Source organism: Phoenix dactylifera, chromosome 12 (genome assembly GCF_009389715.1).
Source record: "Phoenix dactylifera cultivar Barhee BC4 chromosome 12, palm_55x_up_171113_PBpolish2nd_filt_p, whole genome shotgun sequence".
Taxonomy (NCBI): domain Eukaryota; kingdom Viridiplantae; phylum Streptophyta; class Magnoliopsida; order Arecales; family Arecaceae; genus Phoenix; species Phoenix dactylifera.
The window spans coordinates 4,879,653-4,897,827 of record NC_052403.1 but is presented as its reverse complement, the minus strand read 5'-3'; the positions used below and the strand labels follow the sequence as shown (position 1 = coordinate 4,897,827).

General features: G+C 36.9%; 1 protein-coding gene across 1 annotated transcript; it reads left to right on the top strand.

Annotated features, from left to right (window-relative positions):
* Positions 1-7,649: 7,649 nt before the first annotated feature.
* On the top strand, positions 7,650-16,043 carry LOC103708887 (serine/threonine-protein kinase STY13-like). The gene is made up of 6 exons (XM_008793991.4): positions 7,650-8,597; positions 9,703-9,835; positions 10,036-10,231; positions 11,430-11,554; positions 12,699-12,857; positions 15,247-16,043. Exons 1-6 carry the CDS (start codon positions 8,362-8,364, stop codon positions 15,535-15,537), a joined length of 1,140 nt encoding a protein of 379 aa, XP_008792213.2. The 5' UTR covers positions 7,650-8,361; the 3' UTR covers positions 15,538-16,043.
* Positions 16,044-18,175: the final 2,132 nt, after the last annotated feature.

Here is an 18,175-nt window from a genome sequence, read left to right as displayed (position 1 = left end):
GGCCGGCGGTTCAACCACCCCAACAGGTCCGATCGACCGTGACAACTCCCTGGTTCCGGTCTGATTCAGCCTTATTTTCCACCACGCCATTAATGGGCCAAATCGTGCCCAATTATTACAAAACAGGACAAACCTCCTGTCACCTCCCAGGTAACAAAAATCCTCCTATAAAAGGAAACCTGGGGGGACAAGGGAGAAAAAAAACCCGAAGCCCGAGAGAACCCTCCTAGACCGGGTGGAAAGAAGTGAACAGCACAGATACAATTGAGGACATCATCCTCTTCATCTTCTTTATCTGATCCAAATATTCTCCTCCTTGCTCTCTCCACATATTGGCCCCCTCTGACTTAAGCATCGGAGGGCCGGCGCCGGGGAGCCCGGCCACCGGTTTTTCTTGCAGGACTTACGCCCCCCAGGAGGACGCCCCCCGCCGGCACGCCATCGACCACCGCTCCTGCGGCGGAGCTCCACCCTACAGGAGAACGCCAGTAGCCGACGCACAGTCATCCACCGTCCCTGCGGCGGAGCCCCTCCTCCCCGGACGGGACAGGACACCTTCTTCACCGCTCACCAGTAGTCGGCGGACTTGCACCCCTCCAGGAGGACGCCACCAGCCGGCGCACGGTCATCCACCGTCCCTGCGGCGGAGCCCCTCCTTCCCCGGCTTCGCGGCGGCCCCCGGGTCCAATTTCCAGCAATAGGATGTATGCAAACAACTTTGAAACTTTGTCCATGGTCCTGAATCATCGTTGGTGATAGAAAGTTGTGAGGAGTCCATTCCAGGACGCTCTATATTTCCCTCTTTTAGTCGTCAAACATCAAATTCACATCAGGGTTGCCATTCAAATCAGGACACACTATATTCAAATTAATGACTTGGCTCATTGTGAGGAGTCCGTGCCGTTCCAGGACGCTAACGTTCCCTCTTGTAGCCGTAACCATGCAAATCGGAGACCACGGGTTCAAATCCTCGATTAGTTTGAATTATAGGTTATATCGTTTATTTTTAATTAAAAAAGAATGATTGGGAATCAAAAGGATCATATGAATTAATATAATTAGATATTTTTAATATCTGCGGTGCACGTTAGAGGCGTAGTGCCCTAATCCAGAACTTCATTCCAAAAAGCTAGTTATCAAGCATTATTTAGATTTCTTGGTTTTGGATAAGTACCCAGGATCTACCCATGGTAGATGTGTCACAAAATATAAATTCATATGGATCTTCACATTCTCGCCCCATTTAAATCTTGGCATCCTCGCCATGCTCAAGATCTAAATTCATTCAAATCCAATTATAAGTATCTCAAATCCAATCTAGAGCCATGCTGCAATGTTTCATAGCCATATAGGTCATGGGTCGGATCCACTCTAATACCATTTTACTATAATTTAAGATTTCACCCAAAAGGCTGGCAAGAATGCACTATTTTCAATTCTTTGTTTCGATATAAGTATTCAGGATCTATCTATTATATAACTAATGGGGGACTAAACACATGGTTGGATAGGTCCTCACATGTAGTATATATGAAAGCTCAAAAAAATAGAAGCAAAACTAGTGCATTCCTTTGTCTATTTAATAACACTCTGGACACTTCAAACTATTACAATTCCTGTATCATCTTTTTTTAGGGAAATATAACATGTAACTCAAACACCTAATTAGGTCAAGGCTCCACAAGTTTCTGAGTTAGACCTCACATGATCCAACCCAAAGTGTTCTATATCTTCAAATATAGATAAATTTGTTAGGATGCATATTTATCAACAAAAAGGTTTCATACCATGTCATATCAATGGACAATTGGCAGCCTTTCATATGTAATGATGGTTAGACAAAGTGTCAAGGTTATCTGCATTATAATGGTAAAGGATGCATACTACTTTTAGGCCATGAAATTTGGTAGCTATTATATATACTTGGTACAAGCTGATGCTTGTAAATCGTTTTTTTTTTTTTTGTTTTGGTGGGTCGACTGCTCAAATTATTTTTATTTGAGTACAGCCAGTTATATCACTATCCAGAAGACTACAGAAAGTAACATGAATTAAGGACTACTGGGTCCAAAAAACTCTCCGAAATACTTGTAAATTGTTTCGCAGTGGGGTTGGTTGGTTATTTTTGTTTTCTTTTCCTTATGCCGGGGGTTTGGTCATGTTCATCCTTGCAAAAAAAAGTGACATGTCCCTTTAAATTTGTCAAACTACAATATCAGTGAGATGAAATTCTCTGGATACAGCAATTTTTCATCTGGTTATTGCTGTAGTTTCAAGCTTCCAATCATGACGAGCTAATGGAAATGGTTGGAGGAAGCCATTTCAGCCTTTGCAACAGAAGTCACGCTCTCTGGGATGAAGTACCGTAATATGTACGCCGAAAGCGAGCCACCATAAAAAAAAAAAAATCTCTAGTTGCTTGTGCGCTTGTGGCCACGGCCTTCAAAGTGACAAACCACCACTCCAAATTTGGTGGATGAAGGGCTTAAAGTCATGCCATCCAGTTGGAGGACCACTATTTTTTCTTGATGATCGACCACTATACTTCTTTTTTTTATTAGAAAAAAGAATTTGATCTTTGCATGGCAGTATGAAAATAGAGAGCTTGAACATATGAGCATTTTTGATAGCATTGACATCGATCTCGGAGTCTGGTTAAATTGGTTTCCTTATAAGATTTATGTTGAGAAAGCACCCTCTGATACACTTGCTAAGCAAAACTCAAATTTAGTTCCAATGTATAATATTTCACTCGAAAAAGAAGAGCTCTTTTTTTTTTTCTCAAGCTTAAGATCGTGTTTGCTTAAAAAGTCTATTTTTTTGTTTTTCCTTTCAGCATCGTTTCTTTTGCTCTGGCTTTGTATCTCTACTCTCGCTATCTCTTTACCTAAACTTCTATTTAATATATTTATAAAGAAAACTTGTTTTCCGAACAAAATCATTCAAAAGAGCTTTTTATCTGGATCTTGGGGTGCATAGTTGCACAAAAATAAAATTATGTACAATTTTAATAAGAAGCAGTGGTCATGTCCTCCTGTTGGCAAAGTTCTATACAATTTTGATCTTCCTTTCCAAGGGAGATGCCATTTGCATCCTCAAATGAGATAAAAATCACAGCATCGATCTTGTACTACAAATCATTTCCTTCACGCAACTGAAGTATTATTTTTGTCAGCCTTGCTGATGCTACGAAACGCGTAGTGATGAAAGCAGCGGTGTTACATCAGTTATGTTTATGTTCCTTTTGCAGGCCCTAATAGTGCTTCTCGAGTATACTCCTTTTCCATTGTTTATTTATGCGTCACTATGTTGAACAACAATGGCTCTAGGTGACCTTTTAATAATTTCGAGCTCTATACGAGTTAATCAATTCTTTCATGGTGCAGGATTTATAAAATGATCTCCGATGTGCATAATTATTACGATTTCTGATAGCAATTTAATTCAAAGTTTGGATTAGGAGTCCTCTCAAAAACAAAGTTGATCAGGTAAAGGTGATGAATCTGTATGAAGCTTCTCTTGAACATTTGATGCGAGTTTTGACGATCTAACGAAAGAGTCCTCTCAAATCAACCATCTATCATGTAATTAAAAATCTTCGCCTCCTGATGTGAGACTGCATTCCTCGATTGACGCTGGAGGTGACAGTAGAAAACAACCTTAATCTAAGAGCGAATTTACCTATCGATTTCATTATTTTTTTAAGTTTGAATGTCGCCATCAACTTTATCAACACTTTTCCATTATTTTGATAATTTCATTGTTTTTGGAGTGTGACCATGAGAGGCTCGGGAGCACGCACCAAGGAGTAAAAGATAGACATGGAAGTCACAACAACATAAAAATAATGACACATGGCAACAAAGAATCTCGATATAAAGATATTCTAGTAGAATTTGAACGAGTCCAGCTGATGTGACTCATTCGAGCGTGGAGTACGGTGCAGAACAAAGCAAATCAAGCCAAACCCATGCAAGGTGTTTGTGCACTTGTTCTTTGATGGCAATACCTTGGAACTTTGAAGTTTGTGGCATGGGAGATGTTTTGGCTTTTTCTAAGTCTCCATTAAGTCATGGTAGATTCCATGCACAGGATATCTGGCATCCAAGGCTACACTGATACGAGAAAAAAAAAAAAAATATGTTAAGTACTGCACCTTTTTTTTTTGCTTTAAAAAAGTAACTTGTCTTTTCCTTATAATGTTGGTTAGATTGTGTGTGGTTTGGCCAGCTGCATGGTACAATGTAATTGGTTCTTCGTATCTTCAAAAATGGTCATTGCGATGTGTATGAGCTTTTCTTTTTAGATTTTGGAGAGAATGAGCTAATTAAGTTTTAAATACTTGTGGGACATATAGTATGCTTGATGCATGGGGCATCTTGTAACTATGATGTCCATGTCATGCATAGGAAGTATAGCAGCAAAACAAATGCTCTTACCTTGAACTCAATTTTACTTTTGATATACATACATTGCATTATGTGGTTTAATGCTAAAGGTAGACGATGTGATACCTATGGTTAGCTACGTGGATTGAAAATGTGCGGAACAAACTCATTTAGTTAAGGAAAACCAGTGTTTTTGTTGCAAAGTATTAAAAGGTATGGTTGTATTCCGTGGGAACTTTAGTGCTAGTGTACTCATCATTTGGTTCATTTAGATATGTGTCATCCTCCTGGAGATTATGGCCTGCCAGCCATGGTCATAAAATAAATATTTTTTCTTGCCATATGGAGGTGTGGCTTTTTTTTTTTTTATCACAGTATATTTATCAAGAGTTACTAGCTTTATAAATTATATATTAGTAATAATAAGCAAAGGCCATCAGCCTGCTTTATTGCTTATATAAATAATAACACTCAAAGGCACATCCTTTCACTCATATATGTAGACCATACAATGCATTGCTCTCGAGATCATGAATCTCCATTCACACTAGAGTCGAGCACGCTAAAACCAATGAAATAAAAAATATCAGCTGATATAATACACTCATATTGATAATCTATTTTTTTAATCATTTTTTAAATTTTTAACTTAATTTTTTATTTTTAAAAATGGTATTTGAATATAGTTGGTAATGCTAGATTTATTATATTGATTGATGCATAAATATCTTAATTCTAAAATATGGCTGGGTTCTGGAAAAAAAAATTTGTTGTTCTCTTAAATTTTTTCACTTATCATTTTGATTGAGATAAACCAAGATTTCGATTCATCCCTGTCTCGATCATTCAGCGAGGTAGCTGATATCTCTAGATTTAAAAATCTTCTGGTGTAACGTCTAGAGTTTTGAAATATAGTTGCATTACTTAGTAACTTAGTTTGCTTAATAGCAAGCGGTGCATAAAGAATTCACAGCAGTATCTTACTGCAATATAATCAATCTTTAAGATAATAGTAGAAGGTTAAGGAATCGAACATGGCTCATACTGTAGTTGATTGCTACTTCGGGCATCTGCAGCACAAACCGCGTTTGATGGCATCCCGCATTTGATACGTTTCAAAACGATCGCATTTTCTCTCACTTTTGCCACTAGATTACACTTCGACTTAGTGGCCCACTCTAAAAAGTTAAAGAGAAAATCCGCAAAAGCCACCTTAACAAAGGTACAAAGCATGGCAATAAACAATACCATAGACATCAGCAAGCGATATTTCTGTAAGCTCTCTAAAAAAAGTCGAGAATACATTCTAAACATTCCATACAAAAAAGAGAATAAATTCTAAACAAAATAAAACTATTTAATTATTTCTTTGTAATAAAATTCATAGTTATTTATTTACTTTTATAAAAAAACATATTCAATGATGTCATTATTGCAAATACAAGATTTGAATAATTTAAATATATAAATGCAGGCATTTAAAATATGTGCATTAAGTGATTTATGGATACATAAAAAATATTTGGTAACCATAACTTGAATTAGACTAGAAATCTGGTAGACAGGAAATTTGAGTCATAATTCTTATTCCATTACTTATATGTGGCAAAGTAATGCATGGCAAAGAATTGCTAATTCAGTATATTTATTTACTTTATCGGGTCATATATTGGAATATTATTTTTTTATATTATTTATCTTTCTGTTATATTATATATATTAATATTTTTTATTTTATTTATTTTTTGATTTTTGACTATTGTGATATTTGGCTTATATATATTAATATTTTTTTATTTTATTTAGCATTTAATTATTATTTTTACTTTATGTTAGCTATTTTTTATAGGAGTGGAATCTCAATAGCTTGAATGAGAGCTATATGTTGAGTAGACAAGACCAATTACAAAAGAAAAATTTGGTTAACTCATAAAGTATTGTCTTCAAGCTCAAGGCGAAAGACGAATGCTGAAAACAATCGAAGATAAAATCATGCATTAAAGACATAAGCTCCAAGCGCACATCCATTCCACCAAATATAGCCTCGGTGTATATCATTTTACAAAAAAAAAATCATTTCACGTAAAATTAATAATTAAATAGATTTCTTTCCGTGCAAAGTTCACATGTAATATATGAACGAGGAAAAACTATAATTGAAAAAACAAAGTTAAATCAAACTATCTAGACTATGTGGATCTCATCAAATTATATTAGGGCTAAAAGTTAAACCATATTTGTTTTGTTGGGCAGATACAAATACAGATATTAGTTGGATACAAAAATTTTTATCCATATTTGTTTTAAATAGATACAAATACAAATCAGATACCTAAAGTAAAAATATAAATATAGATATAAATTAAATAATTAAATTTTATGACTATATAATCAAAAATAATTAAGTGGATAATGAATTAAATTAATAGCATATTAAAATAAAAATTTAATCATATTATAAATAAAATCGGGTTTATTTGGATACAATAGATGTCCATCCATATATTTATTTATTTAATAAATATTAGTCAAATATTTAAATTTTTATTTATATCTCAATAATTTTAGATAAAAAAATAGAATAACAATTTTCGCTAGCTGCCTGCCTTCCGCGACATTTAACATCTACCGCGCATTCTAGTCAAACGACCGTCACTGCCCGTCCTCACGTCCGTGGGGCCCACGGATCCCCACCCCAGTCAAAATCGTCGGCCGTCCAGTTCTTCCAACCATCAAATCGCTATTCCACAACCCATGTGAATCCACCACAACTCCCCATTTCAATATATAAGCCGGACGCCTAACCCTCACGCGACCCACGTGCTGCTGTGTTTTTAATTCAAAAATGAAGAGAGAATGGTAATAAAAAATCTTCAAAATCTGACATATGTATTCAGAGAGACCAATGAAGCCGCAGATTAGATGGCAGCTTATATAACTAGCTATTTGAATGGTACTTTTTAGATTAATGAGAAAAAATTGTCTAATATTTTTTGTAATATTTTGTTTTTAAATTTTATTGGATGTATCTATATTTGTGTCCGTATATTGTGTTTGTTTAAAAAATAAGAAGTAGGAAAAAAAAGACAGCGGGATTCGGAACACGCGTTTTGATATTCTGAAGGGAAATGTGTCCTCCCGGATCGCCGATGCGGTGACCACAGCCCGCCTTCCGCAAGGGGCCACCTGGCGTCCTGTCGTTGGTCGCGGGACGCCCACCGGGAGCCCGACCTTTTGCCACCGTATAAAAGCGCCTGCCGTCGTGGTGGAACGATGCGCGGAAAATCCTCTCGGACGGCCTCTTTCTTACCCCGTCCATCCGAAAGAGAGAACGAGGGCGAGGGAGAGACAACCACCCTTAAAATTAGGGCTCGGGTTTGAAGTTTGTAGATGAGTTAACAGAGTTAGAGGCCATAGAGTCCGTTGATTCCAGTTCAAAGAAGATTAGGTTTTTCTGACTTCTTTTTAGAAAAAATTTCGAAGTTTTTTTTCCCGGTTTTTACTGCTTTTCTTTGCTCGCAATTGTTGCTGGATAGTTCTTGTGGAGGTAGAAAGAAACGGATTCGAATTTGAGAGTTTGGCAGCTCTTTTGTTGTATAGGTACTGATTTCTTGGTGTATTTCTGGAGTTATTAACTGGGGAAGAGATTTCAGTATCAGTAAAGATTTGGGTATGTGGAGTAAAGCTTCTAGTTGGGGAAGAGGTGAATCCGTTGGTTTTTTCTTCTCTTGGACTTGATGCCTGGATGTGATCTTTTTACAAAGACGATTTTTTGTAAATAGAATAGTGGTTGCTGCACTCCAAGAGGATCTGAAGGGAGTTTTTATCGGGGATGAATTCGATTTTTTTTGTGAAGTAGAGCGAAAAGGTGTGTTTTTTGGGCAGATGTTTTATTCAACTCGTGGAAGGGTCGACTGGATTTTGTTGCTTTATACGTTTTGGGGGTTTTGAAGTGGTGATTGTTTAACCCAACATGAGTCGCGGTGGCGACTGTAAGGATCGTAGAAAAGAGTGTGAGGAGTTCAAGCGTCCAGGGCCAAACAAAGTGGCGGATGATTTTGTTCAGCTTGGAAGGCACTCGTTTGGAAAGCATGGTACTGTTCCAGCTCCATCACTTGATATCGATGACAACCTACTGATTGACCCAAGTTTGCTTTTTATCGGATCAAAGATTGGAGAAGGAGCCCATGGCAAAGTCTACGAGGGAAAGTAAGTGCAAAATCCTGATTACTTGAATGACTTTTGCTTTTATTCTTTTTTTCTGTGCTGGAAAAAGAAATTTTGGTACCTTTTTACAGTTCTAGTTACCAGGTGAACCGTGAACCCATGATTTATCAACATGGTTACACGAACTTCTCACTTGCAAATTGTCTTCTTCCACATATACAGGCATGTTTTGTCAGGAACAACAATATATGGTTATAGCTTGTAAGACGGGATGACCATTTTTTTCTCCAAAAAAGAAAAAGGAGAACAGGGCATAAGAATTCAAGCAGTTCGACATGCACAAGAATCTAAATAAAAAATCTAATTAATAAAAGTACATGGAAAACAGAAGAACCATCACATGTTTGCTAAATCAATATGGCGGGAATTTTAAGTAAAAGATTTATAAATTAACTTTCATGATTTCCTTGTTAATTTTAGGAAACAACATAATATGAGATAACTAGAATATGGAAGAAACCATAAAACCATGAACAAAGAATTAATGTGGTTGGTAAATTTTGATAATATCATAGTAACCAGATAGTAAGTTTCAATTACAAAGAAACTGTAGTATGCACATCAATTTCTTGACAACACCTTCATGTCAAGTGGAGCGTAGCATAACTCATGCAGAAAGCTGATACAATCTGCACAAAAAACCCAGAGCCTACGTGACTCATTATTTCCATTCTAATTGGAAGTGCTATTTGGCTTTTGATTATCACATGATGATCTTGAAGTTTGAGCAACTTTACTGTGGAATGTTTTTTGATTTTGACTTGAAACTTGTTTGAGGTTAAATCCTCATGAAATGGACTTAACATGCAAAACTTCTCTTGATACTGTTGGGAGGTACGGAACAATTAGTCATTTTAAATCTAATCAGTGACTTCTATAAATATTTTTCTGACAATTCTTGTTCAAATGAACTTAAAATTTATTATATTTTGTTAACATGATAAAACTGTCTGTCGATCATGAAGAAGGATGATAACTTTTTGTAATTTTTTTAGTAAGTTTTTTCCAGGAAAATATTTATTGCTTGTAAGTTGATATGATTAGCAGTAATTAAACCTGTCTGCTAAATCTTTCTCTTTTCAATCAGGTATAGGGAACAGATTGTAGCAATCAAAGTACTCAATAGTGGCAACACTCCTGAAGAAAAGGCAACACTTGAAGCTCGTTTTATTCGAGAAGTGAATATGATGTCCAGAGTGAAGCATGAGAACCTTGTCAAGGTGTGATTTCTGCTCGATAATTTGTAATTGTGGTTAACTGGATGCACAATATATTACTTCCGAATTGGGAGCAAAAGTTCCAGGCTTGTCATGCCCATTGTCGTCAGCCAACTCATTTAATTCTTTTATCCGATAAGTACTTTTTTTTTGGCTTAACATTTTTCTGCGCTACTCATGACTGTCTTCCTCCCTTTTTGTAGTTTATTGGAGCATGCAAGGACCCAATCATGGTAATTGCCACAGAGCTACTACCAGGAATGTCATTAAAAAAGTATTTATTGACCATTCGTCCCCAAAAGCTTGATCTTCGTCAAGCAGTTAGCTTCGCACTTGACATTGCTCGTGCAATGGACTGCCTACATGCTAATGGCATGATACACCGAGACTTGAAACCTGGTATAGATCTGCTCATTTATTTCTTGTATCTTGAATTACTCCTTGAAGTACTTTAAACATAGCTCCATCAGCATTTTGATTAGGTCATAAGCTTAGAGAGCTTAGTAGCAACTGATAAATTGCCTGTTCATAAATACTTTCTCCAAGGGACTGTTAAGATAAAAAGAAATCCTGACTATAAGCATATATTCAGCTGGCTGCTAGCAGAAGCAACCTGGGTCTGTGGGGAACACATTATCAAATGTTGTTTCTTGATGGATGCATCTCTCTTGTCGATATCTCATCTTATTGGCTTATGTCTTCTGATATTTCGGCCTGGCTGGTGCTGATTTTAGGTATTTGCAGTTGCAGGATCCCTTGTTTCAACCATTTGAAGATGCCACATTTAAATCTACCCTTCTAGTAGCTCAATGAAAATTCTTTTAGCATGCTGGATCTGTTCTTATTATTTATTTTGCCATCCTTCCTGTTTGAAGTTCTGAAGACCTTTTTCTTTTTCCTTCTTTTTTTTCTTGTTGGTTGTCTGCCAAGTGTTATTAGTGTGGCTTTCCTACATTGTAAATTGTTTCTTGTGCTCAGGGTCATGTTTAGGGAAGATATTTGTTGATGTACAGTGCCTGTAAAAGAACAACTAGGTACACTTGACCAATTCTTGTTCTCATCTCTTAATCTTTATAATATTTCCAAGCTTTTTGTTGTATCCCAATACGTTTTTACTGTAAAAGAATGTGCCTTTTCTGTTGATCAAGTGAGTCTGATGCTTCAAGGATAAGACAAACAATGATGTTTATCTAGTTGCCCTTGATATTTTGATATTCATATGTTCTTATTGCAGGCCAGAAAGGGGGAAGGGCAACCATGTTTAAGTTAGTAGTCTTTGTCAGTTTGTGACTCTTGACTTCAGTTATTGGATTTTGGCAATTTTTCCTAGAGTACATGTTTATGCAAATATTCTTTGATGCTGTATCAAGTATATAGGAAGAAATAGTGTATGAAATACTCTAAGTCTCAATAATTTGAAGTGATAGTATCCACTTCTATGAACTTGCCTTTTCCACCAAAATGAGAATATCAACTTTGCTGTCCATCTTATTGTTGTACAATCATTCATATACAAGATTATCTGGTGTTAGCTCTATATTTCTTTCGGTACATTTTCCATATTTTTGCTTATCAAAATATGATTCAAAATACACAGATAATTTGTTGCTTACTGCACATCAGAAGAATGTCAAGCTTGTTGATTTTGGCCTGGCAAGAGAAGAAACTGTGACAGAGATGATGACTGCTGAAACTGGTACATACCGTTGGATGGCTCCCGAGGTGATGCATCTCTAACTATTTGATTATTTAAGAATTATTGACTTTTACTATTAATGTCACTGAGTCTAAATCCTTGGGAATTCGATTGGAAACTGATGAAGGTTGCCACATCTGTTTTCTATCCTGTCATAAAGAGTTTTGACTACAAATTAATGTGTAGAAGATAAGCTCAATAGGATAGTGCAATAAATTCATCAAAGATGTTGTAGCTATTGGAAGTATTAAAAGATCTTCCATACCGGGTGTGTTTTAGAGGGTAAAAGGGAGTCTATATTGATGGGTTTAAAGGCATGACCCTATAACTTCCAGACAGCTGAATAAATATTTGTAAATTATTTTTTGTCAGTTTTCTCAAAAAATGTATAAATTCTTTTTATAAATTTTCTCAAAAATATTTATAATCTTTTTTCATAGTTGTCCATATTTATGAACAAAGATTGAAAAAGGCTTTAAGTAACGCCAGAGGTGACCCTTGATAGGCTGGATGGTGGTGTTCATAGTTTGCTCTATATTTATAAACACAGAAGACACCCTCTTAACATTTTGAAAAATGTGTAATTTGTGTATCACCTATTTCATTATATAAAAGCATTTTTTGTTGTTTTTACTTTTTCCCCTTTGTGCAGATATAATCTTGAGGAGCTGTATATTTGTTGGCTAGTGGGATGCATCAATGTGTCTATGCTGTATAGAAATTCTCATGTTTTGTGTTCCATTTGTTTATTTATTTAACTGGTAATATCTCTCTGTAGCCTCTTGTCCTACACTCTCTGTCTGTTCCTTGAGGATTTAGACTCAGTTTTTAGTCAAATTTCTCATTTATTATCTAATTCATTACAAATTACTTTGTACCATATTTTCCTGGAGTAAACCTTAAATTGATGGCCTTATGCCATCCATATAGGGTAAGCTTTGTGAATGAGTCTGATACTTTGAAATTTGTGAATTTTATGCAACTGGCTTTATGATTTAATATACAATCTTAGAAAATATTGTTTGATGCCCTCTTGTTGCACTTCTTGCTGTTGTTCAGTTATCTTTTCTTTTTTTTTCTTAACTGTAAACTCTTGCTTGTGGTTTGTGCTTTTAGATTTAATAGTATGAGCCCCAGACCCTCTTATCTGAATTTAAATTGATGTTGCAGTTATATAGCACTGTTACACTGCGTCGTGGTGAGAAGAAGCACTACACCAACAAGGTTGATGTGTACAGCTTTGGCATTGTTCTGTGGGAGTTATTGACCAACCGAATGCCATTTGAAGGCATGTCCAACTTGCAGGCTGCATATGCTGCTGCTTTTAAGGTGAAAATTAACTATCCAATCTCTTTTTCATATTACAGCTGGTAGCACAGACAGCGGAGTCTAGACACATCTTTCTTGGGTGGGCGGGAATTGGGGCAGAGGGGACTTACCCATACTCGGTCTAATTCAATTGGACATGTAATTGTAATATAAACTAAAATTGCTCAATATAAATCTATAATTTACAACTGACTGGATAACCAATTAAATCTTTTATGAAGATACCGATACATAAAATATTTTTGTAAGATTCCATTTCAGTCTTCTGTACATGAAGAGTTACCAGCTGAACATGTCTGTTGAATGTTCGTTTATTCTGTAAAAAATGATACGGGGCTTGGTTTTATGTTACATGGAATATGTAATTCTTTTCATAGTAACATTTGCACTTCCAGTCTTTTCCCGAGTTCACTTGTTCAAATGTTTGACTTAGTATCTAAGATAGAAGGGTAGCAGCAGGACAGTCAGCCTCTTACCATGCAAGGGGCATGTGATACTATGCCAGTCTGAGGGTACAAACATGTTCTTGAAGTATGCAAAATCTTTTGTCCCATGCAAAAAATAGTAGATTAGGGCTCTTTGGCCGGCCACAGGAAGCAGCCGAATGGGTACCCAGAGGAGCATGCACTGCATATCCCATCCACATCCAGAATGTGCCTAGCAAGTGAACATGCTGGCATGGGTGTGTGCTTGGGTCAGAGTAAGTCACTGCCTCGGATGTTAGTGGTTTGTGTATGGATGGGCTACACAATGGTGCTTAATCTGCTGAAGAAATCTCAGGCCACAAAGGACTGTATTATATAGACCAAATTGGAAAATCATATATGTCATGATGGTGAAATCTTTAGAAGGCTGAAAGTGTTTCTTGTTGGGGTAGTCGTAACTTTGTTTTGTGGGTCAATGTAGGTTCAGAGATTGGTCGGGTTCTTACAGTAATGCTCTGTGTCTATTGCCTTCTAATGCAATGCTGGTACCTTTATGTGGCTCATCCCTGTCCTTTGACAGGCCTAGTTCTCATTTCCCAACATGATGAAATTTTTCTTTGAGATGAATAATGAGATGGAATCAGCCAGCATTGCAAAGTTCTTAGGTATATTTAGAAAGATGGCTGAGTAGTGGGATACTGCGAGTATCCATATGCTGCAGCGAAGTTCTGATCCTGAGTGGATGGTCTTGGGATGGTCCAAAAATTTGTATGCTATTGGTTGAATGGTCAGTACCAGGAACAATTTGGTTATGCAGACATGTTTGAATTGGAGTTCTTTGCCCTTTATCATTGACCCGTGATGCAACACAATGAAGAAAGCAGATATAAATTATGGAATTTATTTTCATTAGAGAACATCTCCTTGTATGTTTAAAATGTTCAATAAGATATAACGAAAAGATTATTATTAATGAAAATCTGATGTTTTGTTTGGACATATTAGAGTGAGATGGCTCGTTCAGGAAGTTCACCTAAGTTTATGATAAATGGAGTACAAGGACACTGTTATTATTAGCAACAAAGTTTGGTTATCTGTATGATCATCTTAGAGTGATATAATTTGTTCATTGGAATCATTGAAGGTTTTTAAAAATCATAGTACAGGTCCATTCAGTTTGCTGGTTGGTATGATACATATCATGGTATGTAGTGGTCCCACATCATTGTTTTTGAATCCTTGCCAAATATTATGGCAGATGGATCATGAAGAATTATGTAAGGGAAGTTTAATATTCTGTAAGATGTTCTATTATTGCTGTTAAACAAGGTTCACAATCTCAGTACCAGACTCTGTACTAGTACCATGCTGATACAATATTGGCACACCCAGTACGGGGATCGGTTTGGCATACCGAGACTTGGCACACCCTGTATTAAGTCTTGGTTCGGTACCAGTATGGTATGGTATGGCTAGTATGGACAGTACGTATCAGTATGGTGAATCTTGCTGCTAAAACTTTGCCTCTGTTTTCCAATTTCCATACTGCATAGATCTAGAAAGGCCAAATTCAGACACTGGAATACTGCAAGCTGTACATGCATGCCTTTTCTACATTGTTTTCTTTCTATTTTTATTTTATACCAGAGAAACATCTTTAAATAGTTATCGAGGAAAAAAAGAGAGATTGCGGACTGTCAATTAATATCCTTTGATTACTATATATGCATTTGTAATCTGTGTGATGTCTGCCATCTGTTGCTGTTGTTGCATCATTAGCTAAAGATTGTCCGCAACATTAAGTGATATACAAAGCTATATTAGATCAGTGGTATCTTGATCCAAAAACGGATGCTTGAATTCTCTTAGCTGTGGAAAGTTTCGCATCTTTTCTAATAGTACACAAAGCGATTATATCTTTATCGTTACTATTTGCTGACGTGAACTAATTGTTTCTCCTGTAGCAAATGCGGCCACCCCTTCCAGAGGATGCCCCTCCTGAGCTAATGTTCATTGTGCAGTCATGCTGGGTTGAGGACCCTAATACACGTCCCAGTTTCAGCCAGATCATACGGATGCTAAATGCCTTCTTATTCACACTCCCTCCACCATCCTTGCCAGAGCCTGAAGCTGCTCCTTCTGTGGTGAACAACGGGGGCGCCATTACAGCTACATCCTCCGCACGTGGTGGTGGCAAGCTTTCTTTTTTTCGTCAGCTCTTTGCTGCAAAGAAGTCAGGCAATAGCAGGACATGAGCAGTAAAGGTTTCGGATGTTTTGTTCTTGGAAAGGGGAAGTATTATAAGTTGTGTATACAGGATTATCATGCTTATGAGAAATTGTAGGGAATGATACTAAAGCAAGCGGAAATTACAAGTTGAATATTCCTGATCTTCTAATCTAACAGTTGACAGCGGGCATCTCTGGTTTAGTTTTGCTCAGAGTGATGTCTATAGCTAGATAGTGTCAAACTTGATAGAATTTCACTGACAAGTGATACCGAGTTTCATTGCAATGAAATCATTCTTAACTGAGTGTTAAAATAATCAGCATTAGATGCTCAGTAATTGGATATCTGCTGAGTACTTCCAGTTTCCTTGAAACAGAGACTGGTTTACACCTGTTCAAGTTGTATGGCTTTTTTTAGTTTCATGACCTGTACTTCAATGTTTTCTGTTTGAACTACGGGATATGGTTATGAAAATGGCTTTTTATACATCAATGATAGCAGAGAGGTGGATGACTCATTTATATTATCATTATGGATATTGGACCTACTTTTGTCACTCATAAGCAATTTTTTGTGGCAGGTGCATTGTGTGATGTTTTTTTATTTTTATTTTTTTTCTGGGAAGTCTGTTCATACTTTGATCCATTAATGTCACTAATGCTGATAATGGAATCATCTATTTCTCACTTAATCATTTATATTATTTTTTAGATTTCTATTTTATGTTTCCTGTCTATAAATTAACATTCCAAGTTTGGGTGGCTCAGATGACAATTGGCATCTTTGTGTGTGAGGGCTGTCTTGTTGAAATCACTGTGATACGGTGTTATTGTAATTCATACCCAATACTTCATCTGATTACCGGTAATGATGACCCATTGAATATAAATATGTTTTCGGGTCTTGCCCGTTATACAACTGACCTCAACTGTGGGCTAGACGGCCTTTATTTCTTATCTCTATCAACCTTTATTGTATTTAAATTGGAACATGAAATTTGCTCCCCCCAACTCCCTAGGTGTCAATAGAGAGTTGGGTCAATTCGATAGATCTGTTGCAGGATGTGGTGATTTCTCTCGAAATGGATACAATCAAGTGAGAATGGAATGCCAATGGAATCTTCACAGTCAACAGCTGCTGCAGGGATTGAACTTTAGCGCAATCATTTCTCGCCAGATCAAAATAAATCTGGAGCATTCCTCTACCAGAGAATCAAAATGCACTGGTGTTCTGCTCTTCACAGATTCCGAATCCTGAGAATTTTAAGGAATTGGTTGGCTCGGGTGACTTGTCCCTTATGCGAACAGGAGAAAGCACAGACCCTATTCAATGTCAGTTTGGTTGCATTTTTGCCGGATTCTTTATATAACTCAGCTCCCTGGTGGTGTTAATGGTCTCTGGCAAGACTGCAAGGAGACTTATCTAGGAAAAAAAAATTTGCAGTTTGGATGGATGTCTTTGGCTTCAGCTGTATGTTGGTTCGTGAGGTTAGAGATAGATGAAAGGATTTTCTCCAGAGGAGAGCTGCGGATCTTCTTGAAGCACCTACTTAGAGAGTGGACTACATTTTCTTCTGCAAAGATCAAAAGGAAGCTGAATCCTTTGTTTCAACATCTAAATCTTTAGAGGAGGGAGAGTTTCTTCTTGTAATGTTTTTATTTCAATTTGTGGTTTAAACTGTTAGTTCCTTACTCTGGATTTTCTGTAACGCTTCTTTTGTTATACTTTCATTTGTTAATGGAACTGATCAGGCTGCCGCCTAATCTTTCCCTCAAAAAGGCTTTTTTTTTTTATTGTTTTCTGTTAGCTCTCCAACTTTGTCTCACTTCAGTCTCATACCACGCGGCAGCATGATGATCGAGATCTTTGCAAAATTTCGTCCCAAAGATTATAATCTCTAGACTAAGCAAAAGGCTTCTATCTTATTGGTTCCAGGTGGAACAGCAGGATTTCAACCTGTCGTGTCCACGGATGCTGGAGTCTCTTCTTGTTTCTGCTCATTCTTTTTCTTATCGTTAAAGCAGAAGGTAAGGTTGGTCATGATCAACTTTCTTCTTTTCTTCTCTTACCTTGTCGAGTGTCCACCATTGCATATCCCACTAAGAGTTGCTCATCCGCGCAATTGAGCTGCATCTGTGAGGTAATGGGGTTTGCCCCACTATGCTTGCCGACTTTTAGTCGCAGGTGATAGATCCCTTGCTTAGGGACTCTTGCTTCATTCAAGGTCTAAAGGGACCCGGCCGAAAGTGGAAAAACGAAGAGGAATGGCTTTTTGAGTAAAAAAGACTGTGAAAGCTGAATTATAGTGCCATGTGTGAGAGAGCTTTCATTGAAGCCGATCTATGTTATCCCTCAAACCATCTCCCTCCTCGAAGCATGCACAATATATTTTTTTTTTCTTCGGTAGAACGGCATGAGAACACAACCCTAGTGTAAATACAACCCGTAGCATTAGAATACAACAAATTCTTTAGTTTGTGATGGTGATCAAGAAGAAGGCCATAGTTTGGAATATAGATGATTTGGCTGAAAATTCTGTAAAATTCTTAGGTTAGCACAATACAACCAGCAAACTTGTAAGATTAAAAGACTAGGCTTGATCTCTATTCACAGATACTTAGAGTTGATTTAAAGTCGATCAGCCTAAATTCTATAGGGAGAAAA